Source organism: Arachis hypogaea, chromosome 6, assembly GCF_003086295.3.
Source record: "Arachis hypogaea cultivar Tifrunner chromosome 6, arahy.Tifrunner.gnm2.J5K5, whole genome shotgun sequence".
In the NCBI taxonomy this organism is placed as follows: domain Eukaryota; kingdom Viridiplantae; phylum Streptophyta; class Magnoliopsida; order Fabales; family Fabaceae; genus Arachis; species Arachis hypogaea.
The window spans coordinates 100,067,420-100,089,068 of record NC_092041.1 but is presented as its reverse complement, the minus strand read 5'-3'; the positions used below and the strand labels follow the sequence as shown (position 1 = coordinate 100,089,068).

Here is a 21,649-nt window from a genome sequence, read left to right as displayed (position 1 = left end):
TATTGTGTTTGTATGTTGGAAACCTGTGTATTAATTCTTTTAGTCATGCAAATTTAAGATATTTTACTTATCTTTTAGTCATATTAAATTAATTTATTTTTGTTTTACATTTAATCTTTCTTAAATTAATTACTTTTTAATTATATCATTATTAAAATAAAAATTAAACTTTGTTAAATATCTATAGATTAATATTTTTGTTTTATTTTTGTTATTGATAATTATATGATATCTATTAATATTAATATTTTTTAACATATATTTGAATAATGTAATAGATACTAATTAATTAATGAATTAGAAAATAAGTTAATTTGATAACTATGGTTGAACCAATGACCCAGTAACCCAGTAACTTAGTCGGGTCGATTGCCGGTTCGGTTCTGATAACTATGGTCATAAAGAAGTCTCAGGTGTCATAAAGAAGTTTCATGAAAGAACAATGTTCCGATAAACATAAACAAACAGATAAAAATAAACAAGCAAATGCCATAAAGTACTACAATGAAACATGATAGGCATAAATCTACTGTCCTGGGTTGCTGGAACCTACACCAGCTGACCGACGGCATCTACTTCGGCTGTGTCCCTCGGCTCCACATTGCCGACAACGCCTAGGAGCACGTAACATTCGTGTGTCCATTTCGTTCAAGAAACATGTCATCCTCAGGCGACCTTTCGTCACCCGTCTCAGGTTCGGATTCGGGACAAATCGAGGGCCGCTGTACACAGGCCACATTGTGGGATTCCCCAGTGGCCGAAACCTAGCTCAGTAAACCCTCCGAACTTGGTCCATCTTGTAAACTTCGTGGACATACACTCGCCAATCCAGTTGCTGATTCGCACAACATGCAAAAACATGTCGACAGGGAATCCGATCCACCTGGAACTCACCACAGTCACATCGTTGTTGACGGAGGTCGACGGCATACTCAGTTCCACCTGGCATCTCATGAACCTCGAAGACCTCATTCATCCTGTCGAAGCAATTAACCTGGATGTTTGAACATGCAAGTTGATTTGCATTCAATTTCGACGTGACAACCTCAGAAAAAACATGTCCAGCTGTTATCCGCGACTCCGTCTCGACTCTTTTTCTAGTGAACAACTCGTTAAGCCTGTAGAATGTGGCTTTGACAAGTGCAGTTATAGAAAGATTGCGTGCCCCCTTCAACACTGAGTTGATGCATTCCACTAGGTTTGTCGTCATGTGACCCCAGCGGTAGCCACCGTCATACGCCAACGCGTACTGTTCGCGTGGGATTCGGTTAAGCCAGTTCGTATATGCCTCGCCCCGTTCACGTAAACGCTGGTAGCGCTGTTCGTACTCGCGCACCGTCCTCGAATAACCTGCACAACAATCAAAGCCACACAAGAGAAGAATTCATGAGAAACGCTGCTTGAAGGTAACTCGGTTAATAACGAAATTCGAATTACTAAAATTTACCTATATTGACCACAAGTTTTTGCAGGTACGGTGCCTTGAACTTTCTCAAGAAGTTCGACTCTATATGCCTGATGCAAAACATGTGGAATGCTCTCAGGGGCGACCAAGCTCCGTTGCTCTGGGCAACAGCTGCATTGATGGATTCGTGCCTGTCAGAAATCAGCCCCACACCATCTCGAGTCACAACATGTTGTCGCAGGTTACTAAGAAAAAAGTGCCATGCATCAGAAGTCTCCCCCTCCACAATTGCAAACGCAATAGGGACGATATTATTGTTACCATCCTGTGAAACTGCGACCAACAAACAACCCTTATACTTTCCGTACAAGTGAGTCCCATCAACCTGGACAACTGGCTTGCAGTGTCTGAACGCTCTAATGCAGGGGTAATAACTCCAGAAGACTCTGTGCAATACTCGGATATCAGTTACTTCCTCATCACCTTGATATGCAGACATAGTCTCGAAATGGACGATTGCTGATGGCTCCTTGTTACACATGGCCTGAAACCATAAAAAACTTTGGACGAATGCGCACAAATTAATTTTCACGTGACTTATATTCTTATTTACATCTATCAACATAGATTATTTCCCAAAGTCTACTACTTTCTATATTTATATGTTAATACGTACCGGCACTCATATATTCCGGAAACTTCGGCGCATGCATGGCTTCCAAGTCCAGAACCCGCATGAAGGACGGCTCCTCAAAGGGATCTTCGTTTGCAAGTGCATTTGCAACGTCTCCCACATTTGGAGCCACCACCCCGTCACCTTGATCTTCTTCTCCTTCTGGAGCAACAGCTTCGTAATTGCTTTCAAACTCTTCCTCACTGTCACTATCGTATTCTTCCCCTTCAATATTTCGGTCCGCTTCAGATTGTTCGAATTCGACGTACAACTCTATCACCGATATCTGACCGCGACTTTCAAAATACATTGAAAACATCTCCTGCATACTCGCTTCGTCGGTTACATACTTGGTTTGATACTGCACGAAACCACCAAATACCGGTATGGGATATCTGTATACCATACATGATATTTTTTTGGATATCTGAAAACCTATCTTCTCACAAATCACACCTTTTAGCTCCTCAAATGAGATTGTGAACGGAATAACAATATCTAACGGCTTCTCACAACTAAATCTCACTCCTTCAGATGTTTGTAATAGAATCTGACCAAAATAATATACACTAAGTGTAACTCTATCAACCATTTTTCATACTCTCATACATAAATATCTAGTGAACTCTCATTTACTCTTGGAGTTCAAATGAAATAACAGAGACGCAAGGAGAAGTAGAAGAGAAACAGGGGGAGGAAGAAGACGCAGAACAACGAAGAGGAATCAGATATGAGGAGTGCATCCGAGTTTCCAAAACACACACACACATATATATATATACTCAAATCGGACCCTCCAAATCCTATTAAAAAAATTTTTTGTGTGCAACAAAACGGACCCAACGACTCCATAAAAACAAAAAAAAATTTCTGCCAGAAAACGGACCCAACGACTCCCATGATAAAAAAAAAAAATTATCTGCCAGCAAACGGACCCAACGAGTCCATGAATAAAAAAAAAAAAAACACTAAACGTACCCTCCGATTCCACTTTCATACACAAAATAAAAAAACTTAAATTTGGTCCCTTAAGGAATTGGACCCTACGATTACTACCTACAAGTTCAACTTTTTCTCCTGCGCAAGGCAATCGCTCGGTCCGACTCTCCCTGCCATGGCTCAGAAAAAGCTGCCCCACACCATTGTCTAACACCACCATATTCCATATCCCTGCACAACTCATCCACCCGTCCAATATTAAAAAAACTGAGCCATTAGTTGACGTCACGATTTAATTGTTTTCTCTTCTATATAGGAGTAAATGAATTTTAAGCATCTAAACTAAATAAAGAAATTCCATCCATCTTGCTAAAGTGACAGGTCTATCAGATCAAGTAGACTAAAAATAGTAAGATATTAATTGGTTGTTGTATTTAGGACCGATTATGGATGCTGTAGTATGCTTGTGTGGTACACGCTATTTTTCAGTAGCTCTTTAGCATGTAGTATTTTACTATTTTCTTAGCATCAAGCATAAATATGGAGAAATCATGAAAATAAATATTTAGGTAATTAATCCATAAAAAAAGTTGGATGTATAAATGTTAAACGTAAATTGGATTATATATTTTAAGAAATTAAAGGATGGAGCCTCTCCTGTACCAAAGGGACAATGACCTCTCTAAATTTTAATTTTTTTTTATAAATTATATATAAATTTTGGTTTAGTTTCTTTAAAATTGTTATTCTAATTTTTTTTATTGTAAAATTAATTTTTCCTTCTCAAATTTGAATCTTGTTTCCGACCCTGATTCTTATAAGTTTGCTTCATAAAATGCTTTATAATATTATTTAACTCTTTATATTATTTTGTCTTATTGAATGATGATAAGATTCCAAATTTTCCATTAATTTATACTCCGATCCAGCCTTTAAATACTATTTTTAAATCTTTTCAACTTTTTTTTAAAAAAATAATTTTTACTAAATACACTTATTCAGGCTAATTATGATTGAAAATGTTAATATCTTTTATAAATTATTTTTATAATAAATATTTTGAAAACTTAACATTTTAAGTCTTTTGGCAATAACTTTTCACATTTAATTAATATATTAACAAGCATATTTAGACACTTATAAAAATACTTATTAATTAAAGAATTTTTTTTCTGAAATAAAATAAAAAAATTATTATAATAGGGTTTTAGAAAAAAAATTTTATTTTATTTTAGAAAAAAATCCTTAATTAAACTCTTAAATAAATAAACAAAAATACTTGTAGGTCGACTTTATTCTCGGGCAAATTGTTTTAGTGCATTATGCATTCATATGTTTTTTTTTTTTTGAAATTAAAGTTAAGATATTGTTATTCAAAAAAGATTTCTAAGTTACAATTCGATAAGTTTTCTAAGTTTTTAATTGGAAGTATGCTATTTCAATTTTCAAGTACGGTTCGGTTTTACAAAAACTATTTGTTTTGGGTACATTATCAAAAATATATTCAAATAATTTTATTATTAATAAAAATATACGTAAATTTGTTATCTACAAAATATTCTCAAACAATTTAAAACATGATAAAATTATTTAACAATAAATATATATTTTTTAAAAAATATCTTTGAAACTAAATTTTAATGCGATTTTTTATAAACATGATTAGAAAAATGAGATATTATTATTTTTAAAATTTGGTAATTTTTTCTAAGTATATATTTTTTGTGATTTTTTAATCGACAACCGATAATATTTTTTGAAAATCACAAAATAATATATACTTTAAAAAAATCAAATTTTAAAAATAATAATATATTATTTTTTAAATCTTACTTGCAAAAAATATATCAAAATTTAATATTTAAAGTATTTTTAAAAAATATATATTTAGTATTAGATCATTTTAGCGCATTTTAAAATTATTTAAGTGTATTTTTATCGATAACAAAATTTAAATATATTTTTATAAATAATAAAATTATTTGAGTGTACTTTTGATAGTTTACCATTTATTTTTGTTTGCTAGCAATCCTTAAAATCACTAAAGGATCCCTGAAATGATGCCTAAAAAGACAAAAAGAGTTAATGAAGCACGTCTCTTATGGGATGATGAATTGAGCAAACTATAGTTCCAATGGCTTAAAATGGTTGGGTGGCATCTCTTCGGGTTTGTGGAGCTGGCATTGTACGATTTTGCAAATCCTACAAAAATTGTTGCCGATTATTTGCCATAATTTTATCATATATTTTTTTTAATTTATGTCCAATTATATTTTTTTCTAGAATACAATTATCTAATAATACGATATTGTATTAAAGAATAAAAAGAATTAGATAAAAATTTAGAGATAATAGAATATAAATTCTTATAATTAAGATCAAAAGAAAAATTAGAATTTTTAATTACATCATACATATTTATGCTATTACATTACATCATATTCATAATTATAGCATAATTTTTTAATTAGACTATAAATTTAATACTAATCCTAAGATTATCTCTAAATAAAATTCAATATACATTTATTAATTAAATACTTTTGTGTCATGTCTATTGATTAAAATAATACTACACAAATAAAATAGTAAAAGTTATAATATCTATGTTCATTACAAAATAAAGAATTTTCATAGTGTTATTAAAAAATATTAATATTTGTATCAGGTTCTGAAAATTGGATCAGTTTGATCGGTTCGACTGAATTAATCAAGACTTGATCATCTAGTTGATTTAGTTGACTTTTAAAATTATACTACAAAAAATTTATTAAAAAAATTGGATGAATTGACGATTAACTGGTAAACCAACTAAATCAATCCGGTTTTGGAAAGTTCTTGTTCGATCTTCACCATCAATCGATCCAGTTTTTGAAAGTTCTTATTCGATCTTCACTATCAATATGACGTCGTTCTAACAAAAAAAAAAAAAAAAACCAAAATGAGCAAAAATACAGAACACCTCCCTCTCCCTTCTCTCTCCCAAATCCCAACCCTATCATCAGCAAAACCACGCCTTCACCATCAGCCCCTACCACCCGACAGTGACAACCACCAAGGTCTACTATTCTCCTCGAATAAACCTCATCAGTTGCCACTCGAAAGTCTGCTCTTCTCTTCACGTCGCATTGCCAGAAGGTAGCGTTTTGTCTTTGTCATCATGGATGTCTCTTCTTGCTGTCTCTCTCATCGCAAAGCACAAACGCCTCTGCTCACCCATCACTTCCTTGCGAAAGTCTCTCTATTCGGTCGTCTTCTCTTTCTCAATAAACACTCTTTCACTGCTTCTTTAATCTTTTTTTTCCTACATTGTTTTTTTTATTCTGATTTTTTGAGTTAATTTCTCTAATTTTTGTTAATTCTTTTTCTGAATTAATTTTTCTAAAATAATTTTATTAATTATTGATACAATTGTATAAATTAACGTAATGTTAAAGTTCAGGTTAATGGTATATATTAACATAATCTTGATGATAGTCTGTTAGTTTCTTTAATTATGTCCATAATTTTAAATTCAGGTTCATCTCCATAATTATGTTTCTGCTGATGTTCAATGGTAGTTCTCCTTACCTCTTTAGGGTTTGTTCTCTTTAAAACCAAATCTTCTAATTTGATACAAATATCGTTACTTAGTTATTGCTCATTAGAAATTAATTAAATTAAAAAAGTTTTATTTTTGAAAATGGATTAATAATCAACAAAACTTCTTAGCCATGATGTTTAAATTTGGCTATGAATTTTTAATGCTAAAGTTTTATTTTAAATATTATTATTTACATGACGATTTTTTATAAATAGATACGTCATAGTAATTAATGGTATATATATACATTACTGTTAAATTTTATGTGATGAATTACTAAAAAAACATAATATGTTTATCATTTATTAATATAAAAGATTAAATTTATATTTTTCTTAAAGACTAATTAGTCCAAAATCAAAATTTTTAAGGACTTAATTATTACTTTATTCTATATATAAATAAGTATAATCATATTAAGTATTTATATTGTGACTTATATAAGGTGGTCTAACTATTGGTTTAAATAATAATAAAAATAAGTCATGATTACTTATCCTTTTAGGTCTAATGAGATAAAACTAATACTATTCTATTTTATTTGGGCTTTTAAAGTTTATTGGAACTAATTCTAAGATTTTGGTCTCAATATACTAAACTTATTTTGTAACTCTTGTCTCACCTGAGAATTATTTTTCAGCCTAAAATAAGAATTTGATAAATTTTAGTTGAGAAAGATAAAAAAAAAACTACAAAAATTAAACTCTTTTAATTATATTCATAAATTTAAGTATGTTTATGTCCTTAGGTAATTTTTTTTAATGATTTAACATAAAAGATTTTAGGGTTAAGAATTCTTAAAATTCTATCAAAAATTTTTATTTTTTAATTTTTTTTACTTAATTTTAATATTTATTAATAAATCACATATCTATTTTGATTATTAATTCTCAAATATAGATTGAAATAAAAATTATTTATAAATTAGTTGAAATAATAAAATGTTTTATACTTTATCTATCTAATTTTACTATTTTTATTATTATTTGAAATCAAATTCGCTCTTTTCTTTTATTAAATGATTTAATAATTCTTAAATAATTTATAAAATATGCAATGAGAATATTAGGAGTTTGGTGTTTTTTTTTCTATAATACCTCCTTTCATTATATATAATGCATAAAAAATATGTTTTACTATTTTGAAGATTGGATTAAAAAAACCTCTTAATTAGATGATAATTTGTTTACTATCTTAATTAACTTCACGTTTATTATTATTATTACATGTGTTTAATTTATAAAAAAATTTAGCTATTTTATATCTTTACGGCATATATTAAAATTATAAATTAAAATTTTTTAATTAAAAATACAAAAAAATTTAAATTTTTAATACATTTGTTTGCGTTTATTAAATTTTTTATTATTTTTATGTAATATATATTTGACTTATCACTTAAAATTTTTTGATCTATCGGTATATGTATGTGTGCGTTTTTTTAATTTATATATATATATATATATATATATATATATATATATATATATATATATATATATATTTTATGATTTTTTTTTTTTATGATGTGATATCTGTAGCGGGTGAGACCCATTTTTTGCAACAGAGAATTCAAACAGTTTACTTGTACGTACTTTTCCATAAGGACAATTATCATTAATTAAGTAGTATTATTATGTGTATGTGGATGGATCATTGATTCACTATTGACGACCACTTCCGGAGGGTACAGGGCTCCGAGAAGCCCACGGTGGCAGGTGGCAGGTGACAGGTGGCAGAAGAGCACACATACACCATAGTATTTCTATTTATTAATTATTAACTAGAATAATAATTATTGCATTATGATAATGACACCCCCTATCCAAGACGTACATGAGAGCTTTTCTCTCTTTTTTTTTTTTTCAATTGATTTGGTTGAAACTAGTGTAGTCACTCCAAATCATCCTTTTAGATTAAGAGTGGAGGTCGTAGAATGGTGCAATACTTGGATGTCAATTATATTTTAATTAAGTAGTCACAAGAAAATTATATTTTAAGTAAACTCCTACATATAGATGAAGGTAATTTTAATTTTAATCCTTGACCCATAAAAGGTATTTATAAATTTAATTAATTAATAATATTAATATTATTATTAATAAATAGTTGCCAACCGTTTATATATTGTCAATTATAATAAAGATATATAGTACTATTTGACTAAAGAGACACAATCCTTTAAAAATAGTATATATTTAAAACATTATATTTTTGACCAAAAGAATATAACTCTTTAAAAATAATGTAAGTTTAAAATATTGTACCTATTAATAATAGAAGAGTCACAACAATTTATATATGTAAAAAATTATAATTGTTGTGTGCAATGTATATGAATATATCCTCAATCACTATTTAAAATACACTAAAATGTGTATTTTAACTATTGAGAGATTTTTTTGTTTAAGAGAGTTGAGATTTTTTATTATTCTTAATTAAAAAATTCATAAGTTTCATTATATCCTACAAGAATATTGTCATCAATCCTATAACAACTAAGTGCGGGAATAAATATCTCTCTAAAAAAGCGATCTAATCATATGTTAAAACCAAAACACAATTAAAATTTTGTCATCTTCTTAATCATAATTACCCAACAATTTTAGAGAAATATTATTGAAGATGACTCAAGATCAAAATACCACATTCAAGGTCATGAATAAAGAATTTCTCAAGTTAGATCGCTTCAATAGAACGAACTTCAACCGTTGGAAGGACAAAATGATGTTTTTTCTTTCGGTTCTCAATCTTACTTATGTGATTGACCCAAAAACTATACCAATTGCTGATGCTGCTGAAAATGTCACACCGAAAGAAAAAAAAGATTACACAATTAAAGAAGAAACGTGATAAAGATACTTTTGCATGTCGAGATCACATTTTCAATACCTTATCTACTCGACTCTATGATCTCTATATGTCAATTCAATCATCATTGGAAATTTGGAAGTCTTTTCAAGAAAAGTAAAATACTGAACGACAAAGAACAGATAAGTTTATTATGATGAAATATTTTGAATTTATTATGAATGATATTATGCCTATTATAGATCAAATTCATGAATATAAATCCTTGTAAATAGACTTCGTGATCTACAACTGGTAATCCCTGAATCATTACAAGTTAGAGTAATTATTTCAAAATTGTTATCATCTTAGAATGGTTATATGAAGAAACTTTTACATATTGGTGATTGTTAGGATTTGGTTGAATTAGTCCCACATTGCTTAGGATGGCAAATGGAGTGGGTGGCCTAGGCTATAAATATGAGGCTAAGTTCTCCATTTGTTTTTGCACCAGTCGGAAACACTTTAAGCTTGTATCTGATTTTTCTTTTCCTCTGTACTCTTTGATTAGAGAGTGTTGTGAGGTGTAGTTAGATATTTGCTTTGAGAGAGTGTGGGTGTACTGGGGTGCCGGTGAGAGAAAGAAGTCTATGTGTTGTAACAATTTTCACATAGTGATATTCTCTGGTTGTCATTTGACAACGGCCGTGGTTTTTTCTCCGATAATTGGAGTTTCCACGTTAAATTCTTGTGTTGTTATTGTATCTATTTTATTTCTCTGTCAAATGTGTTTTCTCAGGGGGGAATGGTGTCTTATTCCCAACAAGTGGTATCAGAGCCAGGTTCGGTGGGATTTATTCTTAGTATGCTCTGTAGTTGCAGCCTAGTCTGACCTTCCACATCAAAAAAGAATTTTGTCCTGTAGCTTGAGGTTGATCTTTGGTTGCTGTTGTTGTTGCTGGAAGGCAGTGTGACACTGTGAGAGTGCAGTTTGGAAAGGTTCTGGCTAAGAAAAGACCTGGTATTTAAGTGTGTCCATTGTGACCCACCTCTCTTTCCTGGGGACCCTTCCTAGTACACGGTCTACAGTTGAGTTATACTATTCCAGTATACGGTTGCAACAATGTCAGGGTATTCAAGTGCTGTGAAGCTTGAAATAGAGAAATTTGATGGAAGAATCAATTTTGGCTTGTGGCAAATACAAGTCAAGGATGTGATGATACAATCAGGTTTGTACAAGGCGTTGAAGGAGAAGATCTCTGGTTGCTCTCTCTGTGAGAGAATATGATGTTCTCTAAAAGACAAGAAGTATCCTCATGGTATTACCGCACTGCCATGGATAAGGATAAGTTGTGGCAATCGGGTCCACAATTGCACACGGGCATTGGTTGGCGTTGAGATGCAAGGTGTGTGGCGGAGTTAGGTCGATGGCTGAAGAACTTCCAGGAAAAGCCAATTTGGAAGTTGCACCATGAATTTTCAGCAAGGTTTCGATCTGTACCAAGGCAAAATGCTTGGAGTGGTCTAATTCCAAGTGAGTATACTTTCATGGTGGAGTATGATTGTTCTCTGAACTATGATTGTCGGTATAGACAATGGCAGCAAAGAATTGTCGGTGTTGACAATGGAAGCTGAAGATGTGTGACTATTTCAATCAAGGTGGAGATTGTTAGGATTTGGTTGAATTAGTCCCACATTGCTTAGGATGACAAATGGAGTGGGTGGCCTAGGCTATAAATATGAGGCTAAGTTCTCCATTTGTTTTTGCACCAGTCGAAAACACTTTAAGCTTGTATCTGATTTTTCTTTTCCTCTGTACTCTTTGATTAAAGAGTGTTGTGAGGTGTAGTTAGATATTTGCTTTGAGAGAGTGTGGGTGTACTGGGGTGCCGGTGAGAGAAAGAAGTCTATGTGTTGTAACAATTTTCACATAGTGATATTCTTTGGTTGTCATTTGACAACGGTCGTGGTTTTTTCTCCGATAATTGGAGTTTCCACGTTAAATTCTTGTGTTGTTATTGTATCTATTTTATTTCTCTGTCAAAAATATTTTCTCAGGGGGAATGGTGTCTTATTCCCAACAGTGATGTCTTAACAATTGAAAAATTACTAAGGCATATACGTATATAGGAAGAAACTAAAAAACGTGATGATGTGTATATCTCTCAAAATTCTAAAGTGAATCATATTGGTGAAGACAAAATCAATAAGAAAAAAAAAAGAAAGTTTTCAAAAGATTCAAAACAAAACATGAAAAGACAAAGAGAGTGTTATCATTGTAACAAGAAAGCACATTACATCAAAGAATGTAGATTTCTGAAAAAGGAAGTACCAAAGACCAACTTAGTAGAAGAAAGGATCTAATTGCTATAGTTACAGAAAAAGTATAAAATATACATATTGGTATAGTTACATAATTCACCATGACAACATAAGAAAAATCACTTAAATGGTGATTAGATTTTGGGACTATTGTTCACGTTTGCAATGATCACAACCAATTTAAAATATATAAAAAAGTGAACAAGAGAAATGTCTTGATGAGCAATAACAACACAGCCAAAGTTTGTGGTCAAGGAACTGTGGAATTAAATTTTACATATGAAAATAAATGAAGTTTAATAATGTACTTCATATTCTGGATTTGAAAAAAAAAATTAGTTTCTGTTAGTCTTTTGTGTAAGACACAACTAGAAAATGGATTAATACAGACAGATTTACAGACGAATTTAGTCTTTATTACAGACGAATTTTTGGTTACCGACGAAACTATCGACGGATTTTGTCCCTCTGTAAAAGCCCCGTCGGAAATTATTTACCGACGGATTTTTTTTCCGTCGGAAAATTACAGACGGATTTTTACCAGTTACCGACGGATTTTCCCTCTATAAATTCTGCATCCATTTCTCGAAGGTGACGAACTTTCCGACGGATTTTTCGTCTGTAATTACAGACGAATTTTCCGACAGATTTTCTGTCTGTAATTACAGACAGATTTTCAGACGGATTTTCCGTCTGTAATTACAGACGGATTTTCAGAAGAATTTTCCGTCTGTAATTACAGACAGATTTTTTGACAGATTTTCCGTCTGTAATTACAGACGGATTTTCCGACAGATTTTCCGTCTGTAATTTGAACTTCAGAAAATCATCTTACACTCTGATTACAGACAGAAAATCCGTCTGTAAGGTAAAATAGATTTTTTTATTTTTCTAATTAGAAAATAAACTTATTTTCATACAAAATAAATATAAATTTAATACAAATTTTTATCTGATTTGTATTCAAATATTTATAATATTTCAAAAAATAAACAAATTTACCGTATTATCAAATTAAAAGAAAATTATTATAAACAAGCAAGTCAATATAATTCAAAATATAAACAAAGTGTATTGATACATCAACAAACATACATCAACAAAGTCTATTGAGTAAATTAAAAGTTGTTAATGAGTATCCAAAGGACTCTAAATGATTTTTCTCATACTAGTAAATTAAAAGACCTATATTGCAAGCAACTCCTATTCAATTTTCTAACTTATTTGAACAATTTTTGCTTCTAATAATTAATAGATGAAGTTGGTGAAGGAGGTCCTGTGTTAATTCCACTTATCTCATCAGCAAAATTCACTTCACTTGCTCTTTCTGCTGCTGTTTCTTCTTCTTCATCACTACTTTTCTCACAAGAAAACTTTGTCTTTTTGTTCCTCAATAAAAATGCCCAGAGTAAGAACATAGACCCTATCATTAATAAACTCAGATAAGTGATCAACAAAATGAAAATTGATATCTTTAAATTAATAATATGCAAAATAACAAACCATATCAAGATTAGCTGGCTGAGCAAATAGCAATTAGCAATGAAAAAATGAAGCTTAACCAATGATTGAAAAGCTTTTATGATAATAAAATAAATAAATATAAATATTTGAATTATCTAGGTACACAAACAGGATCAAAGGAAACACATTTGACATTTCAGTATATTAGTTTCTCTTATCCTATTGTGAACTATTGATTGATATCATTACAGTAGAAGCCAAACATTCATGGGCAATGAACAAGATAAGCTCCAATTTTTCATAAACCATGAAATAAATTGCATGAAAGTAGCTAGACTTACAATAGGAATGGCAGGATGAGTATAAACCCCTCCAGGTGAATAAAGTGCTGCATAAGGTGGCATCATAGGCTGAAAGAAATAGAAAAAGTTGACAAGTTAGATCTGGCAAGTTGTCAGCGAAACACCAATAAAACCAAACCTTGAGTTCAATCAAATAAAATGCAAAGCCCAATCAAAGAACAAATGTTCTTGATTGTGAGAAGTGAAGGATACAAAATCAACAATACGACTAGAATTATCGAAAGTATAGCAATTGGAACTAGGAACCGGAATTGAAGCAATTGATGGTATCTGCAAAAGAAATGCTGGAAAGCAAGAGAGAAAAGAAGGGAAAATTAGAGTTTCAACAATATGTGCTATCAGTAGCTAAAAGAAACTGAAATAATCAAAAAGAGAGGATTAGAACATGCTAAAATTGCCAACCCACCAGCGCATAAAACGGTCAATGCTGTAGGATAACACGTTTTTGCCTTTTTGGGGAGAGTGTTGCTTCAGATTTTCAGGATCAGGGTACAATGTTGATAAAGCTCTACACCATCAACAGAACTAAAGTGGGTAAATGGAAAGTGTAAATGCCTTTTGCGGTCCTATATATCACAAACAAGTTTATCTTATTTGACTACATAATGTGGGTTAGTGGCTTGGCCAATTCAAAAAACTGAGAGATCCAGCTTAATTTGAAGAAAGAGAAAAGAGGGAGGGGGGAGATGGGAAGAGAAAGGAAGATTTATCCAAAACTTTGGACACAGAAAATAAATTCTTCATACAAATATAAATTGATTCACCTTCAGATCCACACTTGTAGTCTCTTGACTCCCTATGCCACTTGAACAAAAATAAGCATTAATGTAAACATAAAATCAGAAGTATATACCATATAATAAGTATGCGTAACAGAATTGCATTTTTCTTGAGGATATTTTGAGAAATCAAAAACTTGATTACAACAATTAGCTAACCTTTCCATGTGAATATTAATAAAATGATAAATTGAAAGAAAATCCTACTATATATTGAATAATACAAAATAATTTAAATTGCATGCACACGTAGAATGCTGGGTTTGCATACTTAGTTTAATGTTGGGACTGACTAACATAAATAATTACATACTTAGTTTAATAATAATTGAACTTTATTATATCAATAGTGGGTTTAATTTAGTGGTTCAATTAGTATTGTAAATTAGGAATATATACATATAGAGGCAAACTAGTTGAAACCTACCCTAGTTAGTTGTATTGTACTACAAGAGGATTATTAAGCACACAAGAAGGATCATTGTTTCAATCAATTAGTATATATTATGCAGAAGCTAATATATGATATGATAGTATGATTTTGGAAGCTGAAAAATAGAACGTGTTCAAGACTTCAAGAGTAATAATAATTAAGTAGCATACCAAGAAAATCTTGCCGGTACAACAAAGCATCATGCACTTTTTAAATGACCTCGCCATCTATCACTTTTCAGTTTGCACCAATGATCCTCTAATCTCTATAGACGACTATCATCCTATCTATTAATTAAGCACACACAGACACTAGTAATCAACAATGATAGTGATGAGTGAGTCCGAAACAGAGCAACAGAGGAGTAAAAAATAATAAGTACAAAAAGCTTAAATAATAAAAGTAATAATAATAACAATCAATAGTGTAAATTAAAGCGGTGGTAGCCAGAGATACCAACATCATTAAGGATATTCAATAGCTTAGAAACCTACCAGGTGGAGAATTGGCCACAGGTGGACCCATCTGATGTCGGAAACTTAGCTTTTCATCATGATCAAGCTCTTGATTTGTTTGAAGCACTAAACTGAAAGGTATAAGCTAATATCATTTATCTATTCATGCATCAATAAAAGAGCTAAAGTCAACATTTAACTAGAAACGTTAGATGATCTTACTTTAATGTTCTTGCTGGTATTCTTGGCAAGGAACCACTCAGATTATTGTAGGAGAGGTCTCTACATATATTTTTCAATTCATTACAGTTAGTATTCAATTTTATACCTAGAAATCATTAGTTTTATAAGGAAAAGATAACATTAATGCCAAGGTAACAAAGACCTACACAAGTGTTAAACCTTCTATGTTGCTTAAAGACTGAGGACACGGTCCTGTAAGGCTGTTATTATTCAACCGCCTAGCACCAACAAGAACACATTAAATGGAGTAAGAAACCAAATTTCATAAGTCCGAATAGAAATAAGTATCAAACACAATACTTTGAACAGTTAGAATCTGTAACATAAGTAACTTACAAATAATTCAGGTTCTTGAGGCCTCCCAAAGAATTCGGTATCTCGCCACTAAATTCTACAAGGGGCTCAAAAAATAAATTGTCTGTTGTTGTAAAAGGGCCTGCTGCAATAATCTGTTACGCACCAAGAGCATGTGTATAATACAAATTATTGACATAAATATTCTTCATATTATCACAAAATTATTTTTAAAAAGAACATGAGATCTTTTAAAATCTATAATATGCGTCAAAATGCAAGTAAATAAATAGCTACAAGGTTTTGCTTCACATGACTGCCTTATAACCATACTTTGGCTTGGCTAATTAAAATGTTAGTAATTTGTCATTGTTAAAAAAGAAATGATAGTAAAATTCTATAAAATTTTACCAAAATACCAAAAATGGAACCTAGTGCATAATATAATTTTATAACAGAGCCAATGACTAAGAAACGAGTAGAGTAAATACCATGGACAACTCTGTCTTTTTAGAAGTAATATCAATTGGTTGACTTTTATCAATAGCAAGCTTCTTTGCTGGATTCAAATCCTTATCATCAGCAACAGAGGTAGGTAGTATAGAATCTACCAATTTAGATGCAACTAAGCAATGCCCACTAGGATTATGCCCTTGAATACCAACAACCTATCAAAAGATGAGATCCTTGTTTCATAACCCATAATTCCAGCACAATTTTTTACTTTCAAAGCCTGAATTTAACCTGCCATGCCATTATCACCTGACCAGGAAAAGAATAATCCATAGATGTCTTCCATGCAATAATATGATGAGTTTAGCTAACAAAAAACTAATAAACACCCATGGCATTAGAGAAGATTGCAAGTAAATCAGTGTGATCCTTGTCAGTAGTCCTATTGCAATATAAGACTTTAGAGTGTAAGAAAGAACAATTTATGATGAACTTCTAAGAGATTATTTTACAACTTTATAGTGAGCTAAATCATTGTCAGCACTCAGCAATAAAACAATGATAAAAGTATCAAATACAGAAGAAATCTCCAACTGTACAGCACAGTGAAATGCCATGTATAGTTGTTTTATCTCAATTAATAGCTCTATCTAATTTTAAATTATGACCTCCCCATAGTATAACTACAAACAGAATGATTCATTTTATCTCACGGTGAGCAAAAGAATGCTTCAGTTACAATGACAAAATATATATAATATAAACTCACTTTGTCTCTATCCAACTTTAATATTTTAAGCTCCTCCTGAAAGGACTTGTTCAATTTCTGTTCCTTTGACATTTAAGTGTAGAATCAAATAAGAAAGGAGGGTTAAAAAGCATGGTTCCTTATCAAGAATTACCTCTCGGAGAGCTTCAAGTTTCCATGAACAATAGCCGAAACTTTCTGCAGAAGGTTTACTTCTGCAAAGACATCAAACAACGCATGTAAGTAGCTAGAGCGGACAGCACCAACTATTGCAGATCTCAATATCTCAATATCTCAACAGATTTGTAGAAACTTAACAGTAATTTTAAGTTAATTAAGAACAGATCTCAATATCTCAACAAATTAAAAAATGAATGAAGTTAATTAGTATTATTTTTATTTTTTCTATGAAATTAGCAGCAGCAACAGGGAAGGGACAGGGCTAGGGCTAGGGATAATGAAATCAGAATAGAATCACAATGGAAGGGGTTAGGGATATGGACGAGAAGGAGGCGGATGCCTACCTGAACTAACGGCGATGAGAAGAGATGATGACAAACCTCCGGCGAGGAGAGAAGAAGCAGCGACGAGAGCGGCGCGGAAGGAGCTCGTAAGACAAGAGCACGGCGGAGAGAGGTCGTACGACGATGGCAACGAAGGGAGCAAACGCGATGAGGGCGACGGAGGGAGCTCGTGTGACGTGAGCCGCGACGGCGGTGATAGCGGAGGACGTCACATCTTCAACGGAGAGAGAAGGCAGGGAGTAAGGAAAACGTGAAAAAGTGAAATGAACCATTGGAAGTTTCGGGAACCTACCTCCTTATTCTAATATTTTCGACGGAAAAGTTTAAATTACAGACAGATTTTCTGTCTGTAATAATTTAATAAAATGTAGCATTTTGTCTATTTAATTACAGACGAATTTTCCGTCTGTAACTATTTCCTACGAAAATAAATTAATTTTACCGACAGAATTATCGACGGATTTTATTTTCCGTCTGTAATTTATGCTAATTCATTTTTTTTGTTTTCCAACAAAAAAATCTCTCTGAAATTCTGTCTGTATTTCCGTGGGATAAAATCCGTCGGAAATATCCGTTTGTAATAACTAATTTTCTAGTAGTGAGAAAGGATATAAATTGTAATGGAATTCGATAAAGTGATCTTACTCAAGAATGATGTATTCATAGAAAAAGGATATTGTACTGAAGACTTAGTATTAATAAAGTGAATATTTCTTTGTATATTATTGATTCTTGTGATTTTTGGCATAGTAGATTAGCACACTTAAATTATAAATCAATTATATATATATATATATATAGATTTTAGTAACAAGGATTTTAATAAGAAATGTGACATTTGCATATAATTCAAAATTACTAAAAAATATTTTTCTAAATTTAAAAAAAATACACATTTATTAGAATTGATTCATAGTGATATTTGTGAATTAAATAGCAATATTATTAGAGGAGAAAAAATATATTTTATAACTTTTATTAATGATTGTTCTAGATTTATTTATATATATATTTGCTTAGAAATAAAGATGAAGCTTTTGAAATGTTTAAGAAATATAAAATGGAAGTAGAAAGTATGTATAATAAGAAAATAAAAGTTCTTCGTAGTGATCGAGGTGGAGAATATTTTTCTAATGAATTTGATAACTTTTGCGAATTACATAGTATTGTGCATGAATCTTCCGCAACAAAATGGTTTGGTAGAAAGAAAAAATCGTACCTTAGTGGATATGGTTAATTCAATGTTAGTAAATGTAAAATTATCTTACAATTTGTGGGGTGAAGCATTATTGACATTATGTCATATCCTTATGAAATTTGAAAAGAAAGAAAACCTAATTTGAATTATCTGAAAGTATGAGGGTGTTTAGCCTTTTATCGAGTTCTTGATCAAAAGAGAACCAAATTAGGGCCAAAGAGTCATAAAAGGAACTTTCATAGGATATGCTCAAAATTTTAAAGCATATAGAATATTAGCCTTAGTGTATGATGTAGTTGTTAAATCAAGAGATGTAGAATTTATTGAAATAAATTTTTGAATGAGTCAACTTCTAGTTCAGAATATCCTAAAATGATACTAATATTTCACAAGAAATAAATAATCAAATAATAAACGTCTAAGCGACAAAGGATTGATTGAACCAAGGAAGAGTTTGCGAGTGAGAAAAGAAAAAAACTTTGGTCCATATTTTATTTCTTCTCAAACTATCACCTTTTTGGTAGAAGGAACTAAAATTTTTGTGACAAACAAGATTCCTATTGTAATGAACATAGAAGGTGATCCTCAAGCATTCAAAGAGGCTATGACTTCAAGGGATTCTACTTTTTAGAAAGAAGCAACAAATAATAAAATGGACTTAATATTATCAAATAATACTTGGGTCTCAAGATCAAAACCTATAGGATGTAAGTGGGTATTTTTAGAAAAAAGTATAACACTGATGATTTATTACAAACCCATATAGCAAGGTTAGTAGCCAAGGGGTGTAGACAACAAGAAAGTTTAGACTATTTTGATACCTACGCACTTGTGACAAGGATGACTTCTATTAGGACTCTTATAGCATTAGCATCCATTCACAAACTTCATATACATCAAATGGATGTTAAAACAACTTTTCTAAATGGATATCTTAATGAAGAAATTTATATGGAGCAATGGAAGGCTATGTGCTACCCGAAAATAAAAAAAAGTTTGTAAATTAATTAAGTCTTTGTATGGCGTAAAACAATCGTCTAAATAATGGCATGAGAAGTTTGATTCAATGGTGTTATTAAATGGATTCTCACGTAATAGTACGGATAAATGTATTTACTCAAAATTTACTAAAGATTATAGAGTAATTATTTGTCTATATGCTGATGATATGTTAATCATCAAAAAAATTTAGAAGGAATTCGTGTAATGAAGGAGTATAACTTCTAAATTCAAGATGAAGGATTTGAATGAAGTTGATACAATATTAGACATAAAGGTGCATAAGAATGAAGTTGGCTTTACTTTAAGTCTATCTCATTATATCAAACATGTATTGAAAAAGTTTAATCATCTCACAATTAAAGAATCCAATACACCATATGATCTTAATTTTAAATTAGAAGAAAACATAAATAGACCTATAGCACAATTAGAATATGCTAGTGCTATAAAAAATTTAATGTATACAATGTATTGTACCGGACCTCATATAGCATTTGCTATGTACAAATTATCAAGGTTTACAGAAAAACCTAGCAATCAACATTGGAAAAGCTATTACAACAGTTTTTGGTTATCTCAAGAAAACCATAAACTTGGAATTATATGATAGTGATTATCCAGCAGTTTTAGAAAGTTATTTCGACCTAAATTAGATTACAAATCTTAGTAATAACAAATTCACTTCATGATGAATTTTCACCCTAGGTGGTGGAGTAATAAATTGGGTCTTAAAGAAACAAACATGTATTACACATTTTACTATGGAGGCTGAGTTTGTAGCTTTATCACCCACAGGTAAAGAAGCAAAATGGTTAAGAAATTTGTTATATGATATAAAGCTGTGGCTACAACAGACGACAGTCATTTCAATCTTCTGTGATAGTGAATTAACTATGTCTCGACTATATAATAAGGTTTATATTGAAAAGTCTAGACATATAAGTTTGAGATATGAGTTTGTGAGGCAACTAATAGATGATGGTATAATTACCATTATTTATGTAAGATCAAAGAAAATTTAGCAGACTCTTTGACTAAAGGTTTGTCAAGGGATAAAATCAAAGAAACTGCTGCTAAAATATAATTAAAATCTATTATTGTTAAATGATGAAAACCCAACCTTATTCTAGTAGACCACTAGTTTCAAGGTTTAATGGGTAATAACAAGTTATTTAACAATTGGAGTACTAAGGTATATGATTTAGTGCTACGTACAATAAATAAGAGGGTGAATTAAAACTTTTATGTTTGAAATATTATACCTATTGACAATAGAAGAGTCACAACAATTTATGTATGTGAAAAATTATAATTACTGTCTACAATGTATATAAATATACCTTTGTCCACTATTTAAAATACACTAATTAAGTGTGTATTTTAATTATTGAGAGATTTTTTTGTTCAAGAGAATTAAGAATTTTTTATTATTGTTAATTAAGAAATTCATAAATTTCATTGTATCCTGAGAGAGTATTGTCATTAATCCTATAGCAACTAAATATGGAGACAAATATCTCTCTAAAAAAAGCGATCTAATAATGTCTTGAAACCAAAATACAATTAAAATTTTGTCATCTTCTTAATCATAATTACCCAACACCCCATGCCATTCTCATCTAAAATTGACATAGAGTAGTGAAAACTTCGAATTTTTTGCTTTTCAACAATTTTTGGTTTTCCTTTTTTTTTAATTAAACATCTTAACAAGTGTCCCTAAAGGTTTGGTAACAAAACTCATTATGAAAATACTAAAATTACACCACAAGAAACAAGAGATTTAGTCATGGAAAAACTATGGCTAAACTCTAAAATAACTGTGACGATGATACTTTTGTAACGAATGAGTATACATGGCTAAAAAGGGTGACACGTTTTTAATTAGCCACGTTTTTTGCTCAATTAGCCACTATTTTAACACTTGTGGAAACCTTTTGTTAGCCACAAATTTTACAGATTTGGACGCACTTTGTTTCGTGACA

General features: G+C 30.9%; 2 protein-coding genes across 15 annotated transcripts; both read right to left on the bottom strand.

The window, feature by feature from the left end:
- Positions 1-769: 769 nt before the first annotated feature.
- On the bottom strand, positions 770-1,946 carry LOC112805800 (uncharacterized). Its single transcript, XM_025848129.1, has 2 exons — positions 1,448-1,946; positions 770-1,350 (listed from the first exon to the last, which is right to left on the bottom strand). Exons 1-2 carry the CDS (start codon positions 1,944-1,946, stop codon positions 770-772), a joined length of 1,080 nt encoding a protein of 359 aa, XP_025703914.1.
- Positions 1,947-12,737: 10,791 nt separating this feature from the next.
- Positions 12,738-17,799, bottom strand: LOC112697136 (uncharacterized). Of its 14 annotated transcripts, none has more exons than XM_072197394.1 (12): positions 17,468-17,799; positions 17,098-17,158; positions 16,234-16,410; positions 15,785-15,897; positions 15,595-15,666; positions 15,428-15,487; positions 15,245-15,336; positions 14,921-15,037; positions 14,303-14,342; positions 13,945-14,104; positions 13,518-13,822; positions 12,738-13,135 (listed from the first exon to the last, which is right to left on the bottom strand). In XM_072197394.1, exons 3-8 carry the CDS (start codon positions 16,234-16,236, stop codon positions 15,009-15,011), a joined length of 369 nt encoding a protein of 122 aa, XP_072053495.1. In that variant the 5' UTR covers positions 16,237-16,410; positions 17,098-17,158; positions 17,468-17,799; the 3' UTR covers positions 12,738-13,135; positions 13,518-13,822; positions 13,945-14,104; positions 14,303-14,342; positions 14,921-15,008. The 14 variants fall into 14 exon arrangements, with proteins under 14 accessions (XP_072053495.1, XP_072053494.1, XP_072053491.1 ...); XM_072197393.1 differs by having other exon boundaries at positions 13,945-14,046; XM_072197390.1 differs by having other exon boundaries at positions 16,234-16,504; positions 17,468-17,763.
- Positions 17,800-21,649: the final 3,850 nt, after the last annotated feature.